At 37.5% G+C, this 16118-nt stretch overlaps 1 protein-coding gene across 3 annotated transcripts in view; it reads left to right on the plus strand.

Annotated features, from left to right (window-relative positions):
- c8b (complement component 8, beta polypeptide) overlaps positions 1–16118 on the plus strand; it is a 50945-nt gene that overhangs the window by 12264 nt on the left and 22563 nt on the right. For all 3 annotated transcript variants that reach the window (XM_059502535.1, XM_059502536.1, XM_059502537.1), the window contains exons 2-7: positions 347–637; positions 6021–6160; positions 11888–11986; positions 12533–12664; positions 12749–12868; positions 14691–14729. In XM_059502535.1, coding sequence (XP_059358518.1) covers positions 571–637; positions 6021–6160; positions 11888–11986; positions 12533–12664; positions 12749–12868; positions 14691–14729 — 597 coding nt within the window. In that variant the 5' untranslated portion in view covers positions 347–570. The remainder of the gene's footprint in view (positions 1–346; positions 638–6020; positions 6161–11887; positions 11987–12532; positions 12665–12748; positions 12869–14690; positions 14730–16118) is intronic.

Consider the following 16118-nt stretch of genomic DNA (forward strand, 5'->3'; position numbering starts at 1 on the left):
TTCTTAAGAAAAACTGATAAAATAAACACACAAAAAAAAAGTACTTTTAAAGCAGAGTAAAAAATACTTCACTACTGTCCATCTGTGCATATAAGTATAAACTATCATCATTTTTTTTTATTGTTGATTCTTTTACTGCCTTATAAACGTGTGTATCAGATAAGATACAATTGGCTTTATTGGGTGAATAAAGAAAATAAGCTGACTTGATGGGTTTTCTCTCAAATCAGAAATGAGATCTTTAGCTTAGTTGACAGGGAAAAGGCTTTAATTTCATTACATGTGTAACAGCAGCATCTGTACAGTCTCTGATAAACACCTCTTTTATTTCTATTTCCCTCCACAGTGTCTCAGCCGAGCGCTTATAAAAAATAATGCTACTGGACCAGCTGCGAAACTATCAGAGGAACGCTGTTAAACTTCAGTACAGGAATACACACTAACTGGAGCAGTTTATTTGGTCTCAATACCAGACGGAAATCTCAATATGCCAGTGTTGTGAGTTTGCCTCAGAAGAAGACTAGAGGATAAGCATCCACATGCTACTGAGAGGAACAGAGACCCGGGAGGATGTCAACAGAGGCAGAACTTCAAGCAGATGTCAAACTCAGTGTCAAGAAGGAGTCCAGAAGACGAGGTCAGTCCAGAAGATTTGTTTTGCTGAAAGTGCAGATGGCATCAGACCAGCCTGCATGTCACTACACAACTAGTGTCATTCATATACAGCACAGTAATCCATACATCTGTTGTCATCTGCCATCTCTCAAGCTTCACATTATTAATTTGATAAAGGAACACAAAGATGGTTGAGAGAATGCACAGAGCTGAAAAATAATCTCAAATATATATTGTATTTCAAATCTTCTGATTACACATTATTGAACTCATTATGCATTGGTTATCATCTTGGCACCACAATGTTGATATCGTATTCCTGATTAAAGAAGATACACATCAGCAGGACTGGTTCTGGCATGATGTGTGTTTATAGAAATCAGGTAACCAATCACAACAAGCAAACTAATTCCCTTGTATTAATTATTATAGGCTTAATGTAGTGATTCAGGGTAAGACATGCTTTTGAAGATGGAATTATGTACCTGCTCACTATTTAGATTTTGATCATTCAGACAAAAAAAAAGTTAAATAGTGTAGCTTTAATAAAATTAAGAGAGATTGTCACGGAACGCACACAGATAGGTGTGTTTATTGAAAAAAAAAAAAAGTGTTTATTGGGGTAATCCAAAATCATAAATCCAGCCAAGCAAAGGTCAAAATCCAGGTAAGCAGTCAAAAACAAGAAACACGAAACAATGACAGAAACAAACAGGATATATATAGACAGGTGCAAACAATGTAAGTGGGAACAGCTGTGTGCAATGAATAGTGATGAGTCCAGACAAAGGTTTGTATGAAATGCAGTTCCTGAAGTGGGGTGACAATATGGGGAAGTGAGACCTCTAGTGGACACCCAGGGATACACAGACCAGACAGTGTGACACTACCCCCCTCCCCCCAAAGGAGCAGCTTCCAGGTGCTCCTCTAAAAAAAAAAAAAAAACAATACAAAGAGACCAGGAGGGAGGTGAAATGGTGGAGGATCAGAGGGAGGGATGGGGCTAGGTCCATGGAGGGGAACAGGGACAGGAAGTGATGGCTTAGCAGGTAGCCAGGGTGGATCAGACACCTCAGGGGGCCAGGGTGGAGCAGGCGGAACTGGAGCCCACCGGGGCGGAGCAGAGGACCACCACAGTGGAGTCAGTGGCACAGGAAAGCAAGTCTGGTCAGGTAGGGCTGAAACAGAGAACATGAACAGGTTAATGGCAGCCTCCGTGGCCGTGATGAGATGGTAGATGGCCTCCATGGCCATGACAGGGCAGGTGGTGAGTTCATGGGTGGCCTCCATGGCCGTGACAGGACACGACGAAAGTTCATGGATGGATACTACTGAGACGTGATGAAGTTCTGGAAGAATGGTGGTGATTTGACTGGGCTCATAAAGATCAACTGTGATTTGACCTTGTTCATGGAGATCAACGGTGACCTGACTTGACTCATGAAGATTAACTGTGGTTTTACTTGACTCATGGGTGTTAATGGTACCTTGACCTGACTCTGGACGGTCAACGGGGACCTGACTAGACTCTGGGAAATCAACGGGGACCTGATCAACGGGGACCTGACTAGACTTTGGAAAAATCAACAGGGACCTGACTAGACTCTGGGAAATCAACAGGGACCTGAACAACGGGGACCAGACTTGACTCTGGAAAGTCAACGGGGACCTGACTTGACTCTGGAAAATCAACGGGGACCTGACTTGACTCTGGAAAATCAACGGGGACCTGACTTGACTCTGAAAGATCAACTGTGGCTGCCATCTTGTGCAGTGGCTCTGGTTTGGTGGCCATCTTGGGCAGTGGCGCAGGGCTGGCGATCTTGTGCAGTGGTGTTGGGGTGGCGGCCATCTTGTCTGGAGACACATGAGTAGAGTCGACAATCATGTCTGGAGAGATGGGTGTGGCTGGTGTATCCCTTTGACTACGATGGTGTAGGTATCTGGTGAAGCCCCAAAAGTCCAGGATTTCAAGCCCCTTCATCTCCCATTGAGGCAAAGGGTCATCAAGGCAGTGATTAAACAAGTCCTTCAATGCTTCATCATTATACTCCATACTGCCATGGTCAAAACACTTGAGCCAGACCACACACCTCACAGCCCCTTTGACGAAGGGTGGTCAAACTCAGGAGTCTCCCACTCCACTCCTCCATGGTGGCTGGGGAATGGATACGAAATCCCACACCGCTGGATCTGGGCATGATGGAGTCCTTCTGTCATGGAACGCACACAAATAGATAGATCCAAACGCATGTTTATTGGGGTAATCTAAAATCATAAATCCAGCCAGGCAAAGGTCAAAATCCAGGTAAGCAGTCCAAAACAAGAAACACAACATAAGCCAGGGAACACGAAAATACAGGGTGACATTAAACAAGGACTCCATAACAATGACAGAAACAAAAAGGGTATATATAGACAGGTGCAACAGCTGTGTGCAATGAACAGTGATGAGTCCAGACAAAGGTGTGTGTGAAATGCAGTACTGAAGTGGGGTGACGATATGGGGAAGTGAGACCTCTAGTGGACACCCAGGGATACACAGACCAGACACTGTGTCAGAGATGTGTTTATTACCTTTGAAATATGGATATTTTTCTTACAAAAAAAATGCATGGATTCACCCCTGGAGCCATGTGATGCACGTTTTATTACAGATGCACACACTTTATTTAGCATGTTTTGGACTGTTGAACTGAAACATCTGCCCACTACAATAATAACACTTGGAATGGCCAGGACAATTTTTTATATAACTCAGATTGGATTCGTCTGAAAGAAAAAAGTCATATACATATAGCATGGCTTGAGGGTGAGTAAAACACAGGCTAATTTTCATTTTTGTTTGAACCATTTAATGAGTTTACTGTATGTATTGTCACAGGTACTGTATTTTGTAGATTGGCATTACTTGATATTCTTTTCTGTTCAAATTGAAAATCAAATTGAAAATCATTTTCGTCTTGCGATGTTGTCTCTGATGAGGGTTTCAGTATACTGTACCTGTGTTCTGCTCTCTCTGCCCAGAGATGAGGAATGAAATTGCCTCAACCTTGAATTTTTTCACCTTCCTCCTTGTTTTAGTTAATTGATTGTTCCCCACCTGTCTCCTCTTTCCCCATTATCCTTCCGTGACGTACGGTAATACAAGAAGCACAGAAGAGATCCAAATGCAGGTAAAGGTTTATTGAGGGTAATCCAAAAGGCATAAACAGTCCAGGCAGGGTCAAAACCAGAAAATCCAAACACATAAAAACAAAACAAGAACACACGGGAAGAGCAGACTCTGGGAGGTATCATACATACGACAAGGACTCCGTGACAAAGACTCAGACAGACCGGGTATAAATACACAGAAGGATAATGGGGAAACAGGAGACAGGTGGGGAACAATCAATTAACTAAAACAAGGAGGAAGGTGACCAAATAAGGGAACAGGAAGTGATAATATGATAAGACACCGTGGGAACTGAGGACACCTAGTGGATACCCAGGGAACACAACCCAGACACTGACAAACACACTCCAGATCTACAAAACCAGACACTAATCATCAGCCTTTGACTCGGTTTTCAATTTCATAAAACACTTTTTGCAAAGCAAAACACACAAAATTCTCTACATAACACACATAAATCAAACAGGAATTAATATTATGGCAAATGTTTTTGCAAATGTTAGCTTTAGAGATGTGTTTCTGATATTTTGAAAGGTTTTTTTTTCAAAGACTAAACCATCGATTTTGAGAGTTTGACTTCTCTTTAGAAAGCTGTTGTCTGATTCATAATAAATCATACTGTATGTCCTGCATTAAATATGAGGCGTATCTGGTCATGGTTGAAAGGTCAATGAGTTTCTGTGTCAGGACTCCAAACTCTAAACAGTCTCTTGACAGATCGGTGCGTCTGGAGACTCCCTGTATGCTGCCATCTGTCCTGCTCTCACACACATGCTCCTCCAGGAGATTCACTGAGCTACTTTTATTTCAACGCATCCAAAAAACTTATGCTGTCATCTGAGAATAGACCAGAATATAGAGTGAAGAAGTGGCTTTCAGCAGAGCAATTTCAGTTTCCAAACCAGAACACAGTCGAAACTTTGTAATGAGAAACAGGCTTTTTTATTGAAAATAATTTCAGTAAAACTGGTCTTGTTATTAACATTTTTCTGACGCTTTTATCCAAAGCAACTTACAATTGCTATATATGTCAGAGGTCACACGCCTCTGGAGCAACTAGGGGTTAAGTGTCTTGCTCAGGGACACATTGTTGTCTCACAGTGGATTCGAACCCGGGTCTCTCACACCAAAGGCATGTCTCTTATCCACTGCGCCAACACCACCATGTTATAAAACAACTTTTTAAATGTATATAACTTTTTAAATGTATAATTACACTGTAACAACTTTTTATTTTTATTTTGTGATCTAATAAAAAAAACTGAATTGCAAAATCTAAACTCAGAATTCTGAGAAAGTAAGTAAATGTGGCAATACCTGAGCTTTTAAGACAATTCAGACTTTTTTTCTCACATTAAAAAAATTAATAATTGTGAGACAGTCAAAACTGTGAGATAAAAAGTCACTTTTTTATTGTTTATTCTGTGGCTGAAGCAGGCAGAAACAGGCTTCAGTATGAGGCTCTATTAATGATTCATTAAGCTATTAATTAATCTTAGGTTGCACACCTAAGTATAATACTATCTGTCCCATAAGTACTTAAACCATAGTAAGCAGCACTAGTCAAAGAGATGAAAAACATATGTGACCCTGGACCAGTCTTAAAGCAGTCTAAAGTCTCTGGGGTTGATTTGTAGAAATAGCTAATAATACAGTGTATGGGTCAAAATTATACATTTTTATTTTATGTCAAAAATCATTAGGATATTAATAAAGATCATGTTCCATGAAGATATTTAGTACATTTCCTACTGTAAATATATCAAAACTCAATTTTTGATAAGTAATATGCATTGCTAAGAATTCATTTGAACAACTTTAAAGGTGATTTTCTCAATATTTAGATTTTTTTGCTCCCTCAGATTCCAGATTTTCTAATAGTTGTATCTCAGACAAATATTGTCCTCCGAACAAACCACACATCAATGGAAAGATTATTTAGTCAGCGTTCAGATGATGTATAAATTTCACATTTCAGAAAATGGACCCTTATGACTGGTTTTGTGTTCCAGGGTCTTAAAAGTAATCCAGATAATTTTCTGATTGTTTTGAAAAAGTTGTATTTAATTTATATTTATGCACTATAGAATTGCTGTGTTGTATTTTGGAACACTTGCCATACACTTACCTTACACGTGCAAATATTCCAGCATAACTTGCTCTGACTGTTCATGACAATGGTTTTTCAGCTTTCAGACTCACTCGTCTCTCTGTGGTGTTTGTGCAGGTGGGGATCGCAGCGAGCAGGCCCTGATTCAGCGCTTCAGAGGCGACGGCGTCAGATACAAGGCCAAGCTGATTGGGATTGATGATGTGACGGCCACACGCGGAGACAAGCTGTGCCAGGACTCCATGATGAAGCTGAAGGTAACGAGTCCTCGAAGAGCAGGAGGTGCGATTGATTCAGTAAAGCTGAGCTAGGATACCAGAGACAGCGGATAATGCAAATAAAATACAAAACTTCTGCATTTGTCAGTCACTTTGGATAGAAAAAGAAAAACATCTGGTGAATGAATAAATGCAAATGGAAACAAAGGAAAAACATCCATGGATGATATATTTATTATATTGCTCTTAAAAGCATAAAGTGGACATTGAATTTTCAAAAATCATGTTTTTCATTGTGCTTTCCAATTAATCTCAATCATTTGATTAAGAACAAATAACTGAAAAAATACAGCTCTTTATTTATTTCAAACCCTACCGATAGAAATAGACCAAAAAATATTTAATGAATGGGACAAAATGTTGTCCAGATACATCTGGCAAGGTAAGAGACCCCGAATCCGATTTAAAACCCTCCAATTGACCAAAGCAAAAGGGGGATGGGGCCTTCCTTCCCTCAGAGATTATTACTGGGCGGCACAATTGATACCAATGATAAACTGGTGTAATCCATCTTATGATGCTCAGTGGAAAAAAATTGAAGAAGGTCTGATTTCCATCCCCATACAAGCACTTATAGCCGATAGCAGCCTGCAAGAATTCATAAAAAATACAGAAAACCCACGGTTAAAGTTGACACTTAAAATCTGGAAAACAGTAATAACAGAATACAAATTAGAGGAGGATACTGTGGTCCTTAAATGGTGTGCATATGATACGCAGTTTATTCCAAATAAATTAGATACGAGATTTAAGGAATGGACAAATAAAGGAGTAACAGCTATATGTAAGATAATAAAGGATAACACACTCCTTAGTTTTGAACAAATTAAAGAGAAATATACTCTAGAGGCACAGGACTTCTATCGATACCTGCAGCTGAGACACTTTATCAGTGACAAGTTAAAGTATGTATCTGAATCAAGTAATCAGCTGTTAGATATGTTTAAAAGGGCTTATGATGCAAACAAAGATAGGGGTATTATTTCAGGTCTATATAAAGGGCTTATAAACAAGAAAGCACATTCAACCCTATACATCAAAACAAAGTGGGAAAGGGAAGGAGGAATAGATCTATCAGAGGAGGAATGGGAAATAATCTGGAAATATCAATGGAAATGTTTGGCTGGAAGAGCCTGATAAGGTATTTTATTACACCTTATCAAAAATCACACTATAAAGGTAACTCCCCAGCCTGTTGGCGAAATTGTGGAAATATAAATGCAAATCATTATCATGTTCTTTGGGACTGTCAGGTTATTAAAACGTATTGGAAGGAAATACATAAAGCAATTCAAGACATTTTTGGGAGCCACCTGTCCTTGCAAAGCAAAGTCTTTTTTTTTGGACTCATGCCAGATGGATGGACAAAGAGAGACAAACATTTGTTTAGTATTTTATTAGTTGCAGGCAAAAAGGCACTCACAAAAAAATGGCTTTCACAGGAGAGTCCAACATTGAGCAAGTGGATGGACATCACGATGGATATATACAGGATGGAGAAATTAACTGCAGACTTGAACTACAAGAAGGACTTATTTGTTTTATGTTGGAAGAAATGGATAGATTATATAACATCACACAGGCCGGACTTTGATTTGCTTAACCTGGTATTCAATTCAAGTTTATTTGTATAGCGCTTTTTACAATACAAATCGTTACAAAGCAACTTTACAGAAAATTATGTTTCTACAATATTTAGTAGTAGCTAGTAGTTTGTGCACGTTTGACAGGATTTTAGAAAAATAAAAATAATAATAATAATACAAGACGTAGTCAGTTGAACTATCAATATTATTAATTAATAGTAATTATATGATGCAGTCACACATGTAGCAATAATTGTTAGTTCTGTTTGTTGATTCAAGGTTAGGATCATCTGGGGTCCTCTGAGGGTCAGCATCATCTCTTCTCAGGTGTTCTGGATCCAGACTGGAGCTTGTGTAAATCCTAGTTACCACGGGATGTAAATCCCGTGGCAAAACATAGAAACAAAATAGAGACATCATTAGCATAGCTGCTGATCCAACAAAGTAAAATTAGTTTAACCCAAGCTAAATAATAAAAATGCAGATGCAACTACACTCACAATTTAAGAGATACATTATTCGAATGCTTGGCGAAAGAGATGCGTTTTTAATCTAGATTTAAACAGAGAGAGTGTGTCTGAACCCCGAACATTATCAGGAAGGCTATTCCAGAGTTTGGGAGCCAAATGTGAAAAAGCTCTACCTCCTTTAGTGGACTTTGCTATCCTAGGAACTACCAAAAGTCCAGCGTTTTGTGACCTTAGGGTGCGTGATGGGTTGTAGCGTGGTAGAAGGCTAGTTAGGTACGCAGGAGCTAAACCATTTAGGGCCTTATAGGTAAGTAATGATAATTTGTAACTGATACGGAACTTAATAGGTAGCCAGTGCAGAGACTGTAAAATTGGGGTAATATGATCATATTTTCTTGACCTGGTAAGGACTCTAGCTGCTGCATTTTGGACGACCTGTAGCTTGTTTATTGACGAAGCAGGACAACCACCTAGAAGTCCATTACAATAGTCCAGTCTAGAGGTCATGAAAGCATGAACTAGCTTTTCTGCATCAGAAACAGATAACATGTTTCGTAGCTTGGCAATGTTTCTAAGATGGAAGAATGCAGTTTTTGTAACATTGGAAATATGATTTTCAAAAGACAAATTGCTGTCCAATATAATACCCAGATTTCTGACTGTAGAGGAAGTAACAGTACATCCGTCTAGCTGCAGATTGTAATCTACAAGATTCTGTGTGGTGTTTTTTGGTCCAATAATTAATATCTCTGTCTTATCCGAATTTAATTGGAGAAAATTATTTGTCATCCAATCTTTTACATTTTTAACACACTCTGTTAGCTTAGATAATTGGGAAGTTTCATCTGGTCTCGTTGAGATATATAGCTGAGTATCATCAGCATAACAGTGGAAGCTAATTCCGTATTTTCTAATAATATTACCAAGGGGCAACATGTATATTGAAAATAGAAGGGGACCTAGGACGGATCCTTGGGGCACTCCATATTTTACTGATGATAAATGAGATGACACCCCATTTAAGTAAACAAAATGGTAGCGATCGGACAGGTAGGATCCAAACCATCTTAGAGCCTGCCCTTGAATACCTGTATAGTTTTGTAATCGATCTATGAGTATGTCATGATCTATGGTGTCGAACGCAGCACTAAGATCAAGTAAGACTAGAAATTAGATGCAGCCTTGATCTGACGCAAGAAGCAGGTCATTTGTAATTTTAACAAGTGCAGTTTCTGTGCTATGGTGGGGCCTGAAACCTGACTGAAATTCTTCATACAGATCATTTTTATGCAGGAAGGTGCTCAATTGAGCAGACACAACATTTTCTAAAATTTTAGACATAAATGGAAGATTTGAAATAGGCCTATAATTTGCCAGTACACTAGGATCTAGTTTTGGTTTCTTAATAAGAGGCTTGATAACCGCCAGCTTGAATGGTTTTGGGACGTGACCTAAAGATAACGACGAGTTAATGATATTGAGAAGCGGTTCTTCGGCTAAAGGTAACAACTCTTTTAGTAATTTAGTGGGTACAGGATCTAATAAACATGTTGTTGGTTTAGATACAGTGATAAGTTTATTTAGCTCTTCCTGTCCTATATTTGTAAAGCACTGCAGTTTATCTTTGGGTGCCATGGATGAAACTGAAGTGTTAGACGCTGTAGAATCTACTTTCGCTATTGTATTTCTAATGTTATCTATTTTATCAGTGAAGAAATTCATAAAGTCATTACTATTTAACGTTGGACGAATATTTGAATCAGGTGGCGTCTGGTAATTTGTTAATTTAGCCACTGTGCTAAATAAAAACCTTGGATTGTTTTGGTTATTTTCAATGAGTTTGTGGATATGCTCTGCCCTAGCAGTTTTTAGAGCCTGTCTATAGCTGGACATACTGTTTTTCCATGCAATTTTAAAAACTTCCAAGTTAGTTTTTCTCCATTTGCGTTCAAGACTACGAGTTACTTTCTTGAGAGAGTGAGTATTACTGTTATACCATGGCACAGTACGTTTTTGTCTAACCTTTTTCAATTTGATGGGGGCAACAGCTTCTAATGTATTAGAGAAAATAGTGCCCATGTTGTCAGTAATTTCGTCTAATTCATGTGTATTTTTGGGTACAAATAGCAGTTGAGATAGATCAGGCAGGTTATTTGCGAATCTTTCTTTGGTGGCTGGAACAATAGTTCTGCCCAGACGGTAACGCTGAGACATATAGTTAATATCAGTTATACGCAGCATGCACGATACAAGGAAATGGTCTGTAATATCATCACTTTGGGGTACAATATCTATAGCAGTAAGATCGATTCCATGAGATATAATTAGATCTAGTGTATGATTAAAACGATGAGTAGGCCCGGTGACATTTTGCTTGACTCCAAAGGAGTTTATTAGGTCAGTAATAAATAGTCAGGTATGATTATATCCTGTATATGTAGGAGCAACCATACTTCACTCCCTAAGTGTTCATGTTTTTGTTTTTATTTATTTTTGCTTATTTTTAATTTTTTTATTTTATGTTCTTTATTTCTGGAAAACGGACATTCATGTTGACACTTTCTGATTAATATTAAAAATGGATGTACATGCAACAATTGTTACAGAATGTCAATAAAAACTAAATTAAAAAAAAAGAAAAAAATACAGCTAACTAATACATTGAACAAAATATAAAAACATGATATAAAAATTGTATATATTTTATCGAATAAAATAACTTATAAGTATAAGAATTATACTAATAAGTTATAAGAATATAAGTAATCTATTTTTGTAAATAAACTCTTCATGTATTATGGAGGGCCACAATCATTGCGTGAATTGATGCTGTTTAATTATCGCTTCTCTGATGATGGTGCATTTCGACTTTGTCTAAATAATAGTCAAACAGATAAAATCACTTACTGCTTTTGTCTGGATAACTTTAGCTGCTTTAATATTCAATTACTTACTAGAATGTTACATGTTATTTTTTAATGTATTATTTATTAGCACTCTCACTTTAAAATGGTTAAATGAAGCAGTTGTGCAAATAAAACAAGTGCACAAAATTAGTTTTAATGTGGAATCGAAACAGGATCTTGAGATTTCAGCTGGAAGTTTGCTATTGTGACAACACATGGGACAAAATACATGTGTTTCAAAATCTGAGAAATTTTGTCATTTCATGTAAATTTCGTTTCAGATCTCCATGCAGGTTGATTTTCATTTTTAATCTGTCAGTGTGGTTTTATCTTGTTTAGGTTGAAAGAGGAATGATTTCCAGTATACAGAGTTATGGATTTCTAATATTGAATATCTTCAGCTTCAAGTTTCAAGCTTCAAGTTTTCAAACCTGCTTCAAGTGACCATGGAACGTGCTTAGAATTTTATTACAAAACCAACGGCTGAGAAAACTAGAAAGACTTGACTCAGCATGATGACTTTCTTTTTTGTCTTCAGAAGTCTTTAAAAAAATAGCAAACTAGACTCATCTTTCACATTTAGAAGTGCCAAAGAGTATCAAAAGAGACCTTGCGCATAGGAAAACATGAGCAAACATCCCCTATGCAAACTATACCAACATATTATTCATATAAAGTGAAAGTGTTTCCATTGATGCTTGCTTTTAATTCTTCTCTCCCTCATTCCTTCTGTTTATGCTTCAGGGGATTGCTGCTTCAGCGCGGTCCAAAGGGAGCCACAAACAGAGGGTTTTCTTGACTGTGTCTTTTGGTGGAATCAAGATTTATGATGAGAGATCAGGGGTGAGTGTATTCTGCAAGTCTATGCTAGTTTAACAAGTGTAAACCCTAAATCTGCTTAACTGGGATCCTCGTTGTGCAGATAAACACTGCTCTGATTTTAAAAGATTCAAATGTTGACAAAATGTTAAAATGCTCTAATTTTCTTGTCGTGATTATGATATTTAAGTTGCAAAAACATTTCTACCATTGATTTTCACCTAAAATATAGTATTATCTGAATATATCTTGTATAATGTGATACAACATTCTACTAACCTAAGAATGTATAATAATAATTTAATCTTTTTAATGATATGCCTGGTACACACTTTAAAAAAAAGCTGTGAATGAAGGCATGTTTACCACAGTGTTACATCACCTTTCAGTATAATTATACTTGTTTAGTAACTGATCGTATCTCTCTAATTGTTGCAGTTTTGCCAATAACGATGTGTACAGACACGGTTCAAAACTCAAATACAACCACACATTTTGCATGAAAAAGGGGTATAATATGTTTGAATTTATGAAAATGTTTCACTGTTTTTGACATGATGTAATCCTCAGGTCTTACAGCATCACCACTCTGTACATGAAATCTCTTACATTGCCAAAGACACAAGGGACCATCGCGCCTTCGGCTATGTCTGCGGGAAAAAAGGCAATCACAAATTTGTTGCAATCAAGACCAGCCATTCGGTTAGTGTTCATAGCTCTGAATATTGCTTAATTCAGACTGTTCTCATGCCAGCTAAAGCTATAACCTCAGCTGTCCTCTCGTAGGCAGAGCCAGTCATACTGGACCTGCGTGACCTTTTCACTCTCGTCTATGACATCAAACAGAGGGAGGAGTCACAGAAAAAGGCTGAGAAAGACAAGCACTGCGAACAAGCCGTCTATCAGGTAAGAGCAGAGGTGGGTAGAGTACCCAAAAACTGTACTCAAGTAAAAGTAAAAGTACTAGTCTTGAATAGTTACTTGAGTAAGAGTAAAAGAGTATCGGATAAAAAATCTACTGAAGTAGTTAGTTACTAGTTACTTTGGGTCATATATACTGAGCCTATTTTTATTTAGATATATAGATAAAATGTATGTAATGTATGTGCGCGTGTATAAATGTATATATTTCATCAGCCTTTACTCCAATTTATGTAATTTATTATAAAACCCAGTCTGTTTACTTAAGTAACAGATATAGGTGTCATGCCATAACATATTTTTAATACGACTGACTTTATATTAAATGTGAATTTAACATTGAAAGTTAATGTGATATAAATATTGCTTCTAATCTTTCATTGTTCAGAAAGAGAGCAAATAACATTTACATTATTAAAGATCATTTTCACTGACAGTCTAGATTTCAATCAATCTCAGAAACTCCCATTAAAATCACTGAAACTGTTAACACTGTGAAATCAATATCTTAATTAAAGATTCGTACACACATCTGCACGTTGTTGTTTCTGAAGAGAGAATTCACCAGAAAGAGGTATTCAGTCAGTGAGCGAGTGAAGGAAGCACCGGCATTTTAGCGATGACTCATCTGAACGCCTCTGATTGGCCAATGCTTTAATAAGCTCAAAAGAATCATGTGTGATTGGTTATAATGGGCAGTGCTGTAAAAACGCATCTATCTCTGGCTCAGCGCCAGCAAGCAATCACAGATCTGAATTCAGCAGCTGATGATATGACTCGCTGAACATCCTCACGCCGGTATGATTGTATTAAAATTAATAAAATCTTAATCGGCAATTTTTTGTCTTTTGGAAGCTGCATTCAACTTGACTCCCCTCTGTTATAAGCCACACACGTACAACAAACTAATGTCAGAGGTATCGTGTACTGTAATCGAATGTAGCCCAAGTTATTACCTGTTAAACAGTAGACAGCACACGCGGTGTTCATCTAATAAGGATCTCCATCGCTAGCAAATAATAGCCTTTGCAGATTTGCTTTCAATTCAGTGCAGTTCCAGCCACGTTTTCAACGCTCTTTCTGTTCTTAAACGTTACAACTCCGAGTGAACCACTTCAGATGCTCAGCGCGTACGGTGCAGCAGGGAACTGAACGAATCATTCAAACTGATTCATGAACCAATTCACTCATTTGCCAATTGGTTTGATCAAGCCTTTGAACAGAATTGACTCAAAAGAATGAATCATTCGCGAATGGGCATTGCTCATTGCCCAGAGAAAAGCAGACGGCGCGTTTGGAATAAACTGAAGCATTTATAACATTTATTGCATTAAGATAAAGTAACGAGAGGAGCGTCGCCCACAGTAACGAAGTAAAAGTACAGATTTTTCCCCAAAAATTTACTCAAGTAAGAGTATAAAGTACCCATCTTTAAATATACTCCGAAAAGTATTAGTTACCCCAAAAAATTACTCAAGTAAATGTAACGAAGTAAATGTAACTCGTTACTACCCACCTCTGGGTAAGAGCTAAACAAGAGCAAGACTTTATTTAAAAACAATGGCCAGTGACTCTTTAGGATACAATTCTGCATGTGTTTCTGTTGTCCGAATTTGTGTCCTGCCCGAGTGTGTGCCAGAAACTACATATAAATCTCTCGTATGAAATAGAAATGCTTTTCTGTTTTCAAACATAAAAGTTGTTAATTTCTGATGATTCTCAGTTTTTATAATTCTTTTGGTTGGCTCTAATTTGATCTGTAAAAAATACTACAAATCATGCCTGTTTTTCTTAATGGCTGCCACAGACGATTCTTGAGGATGAGACTGATGATCCAGTGTATCAGGTGAGCTTAACCTGACATCCTAGACTTGGTTTTATGATCATTTACCTCCTCCATTTAAGTGTGCTTGGTATTATTTTGCAGTTGATGCTTACAGAACTTGTGTTAAGCATTCTGTCATTGCCAGTGTGTTGATCTGCAGTCATGTTTTGTGGTTCTGTCTATATGTTCTGTGGAGAGTCATAAACAGCCCTACTGTATACTGATGATATGTTGAACCCAGTGCTCTCTCGCTCACACTGAATACAGACAACTTTAACCATCAGTTTCACATCCAGAATCATCTCCAACCAGAACGCCTATGATGGAAGCTCTCCAATGTCTTGCTTTAGTTTGGTTGAAGTAACTTGGTTTAGTAGTTTTGAAGCTGTTGGACCAGTTTGATTTTACCTGTTAAAATTTCATCATTTAATACTGTATTATTATACATTTATTTTTTATTAAATTATCAGATTTTATTCATAGCTCATTAGACGTTTGCTGGTCATATGACCATGTGACTTTAAAAAAGTCCTGTTCTTTTTAACTTTTTTTTTTATCATTTGGAATTACGGTACTACAATAGAAATTGTTATTTTAAATTATAATATTGTTTCTCAGTGTTACTGATATTACAGTATTTTTTATCAAATAAATGCAGCCTTGATAAGAATATGCAACTTACAAATGAGAACAATCAGATCAACAAGAGAACAACAACAGTATACAAGTGCCATGACAAGTCTCAGTTAGTCTAGTACAGAACGCATAGCCAGTTTTATATATATATATATATATATATATATATATATATATATATATATATATATATATATATATATGAAATACAAGAAAAGAAAGAAAAGTGCTAGTATTTGTTGGTTAAGTGCTGGCAAAAAAAGATGAGTCTTTAGATGTTTCTTGAAAATGAGAAAATACTTAGCTGTTCGAATTGAGATCTGGAGGTCATTCCACCTGCTGGGCACAGTCCAGGAAAAGGTCCGTGAAAGTGATTTTGAACTTCTTTGGGATGGCACCACAAGGCGTCAGTTGCAGAGGCTTGACAGTACATGCAGGAAGAGCCAGGAGAGCATTACAATAGTCCAGTCTGGAGAGAACAAGAGCTTGGGCAAGAAGTTGGGTTGCTTGCTCTGACAGGAAGGGTCTAATCTTCCTAGTGTTGTATAAGGCAAATCTGCAGGACCGGGTCGTTGTAGCAATATGGTCTGTGAAGCTTAACTGATGATCCATCACAACTCCTAGGTTTCTGGCTGTCCTGGAAGCAGTAATGGTTGACAAACCCAGCTGTATAGAGAAGTTGTGATGAAACGATGGGTTAGCTGGAACCACCAGAAGATCTGCCTTGGTAAGGTTGAGCTGAAGGTGATGATTATTCATCTAGCTAGAAATGTC

Source organism: Carassius carassius, chromosome 20, assembly GCF_963082965.1.
Source record: "Carassius carassius chromosome 20, fCarCar2.1, whole genome shotgun sequence".
Lineage (NCBI taxonomy): Eukaryota > Metazoa > Chordata > Actinopteri > Cypriniformes > Cyprinidae > Carassius > Carassius carassius.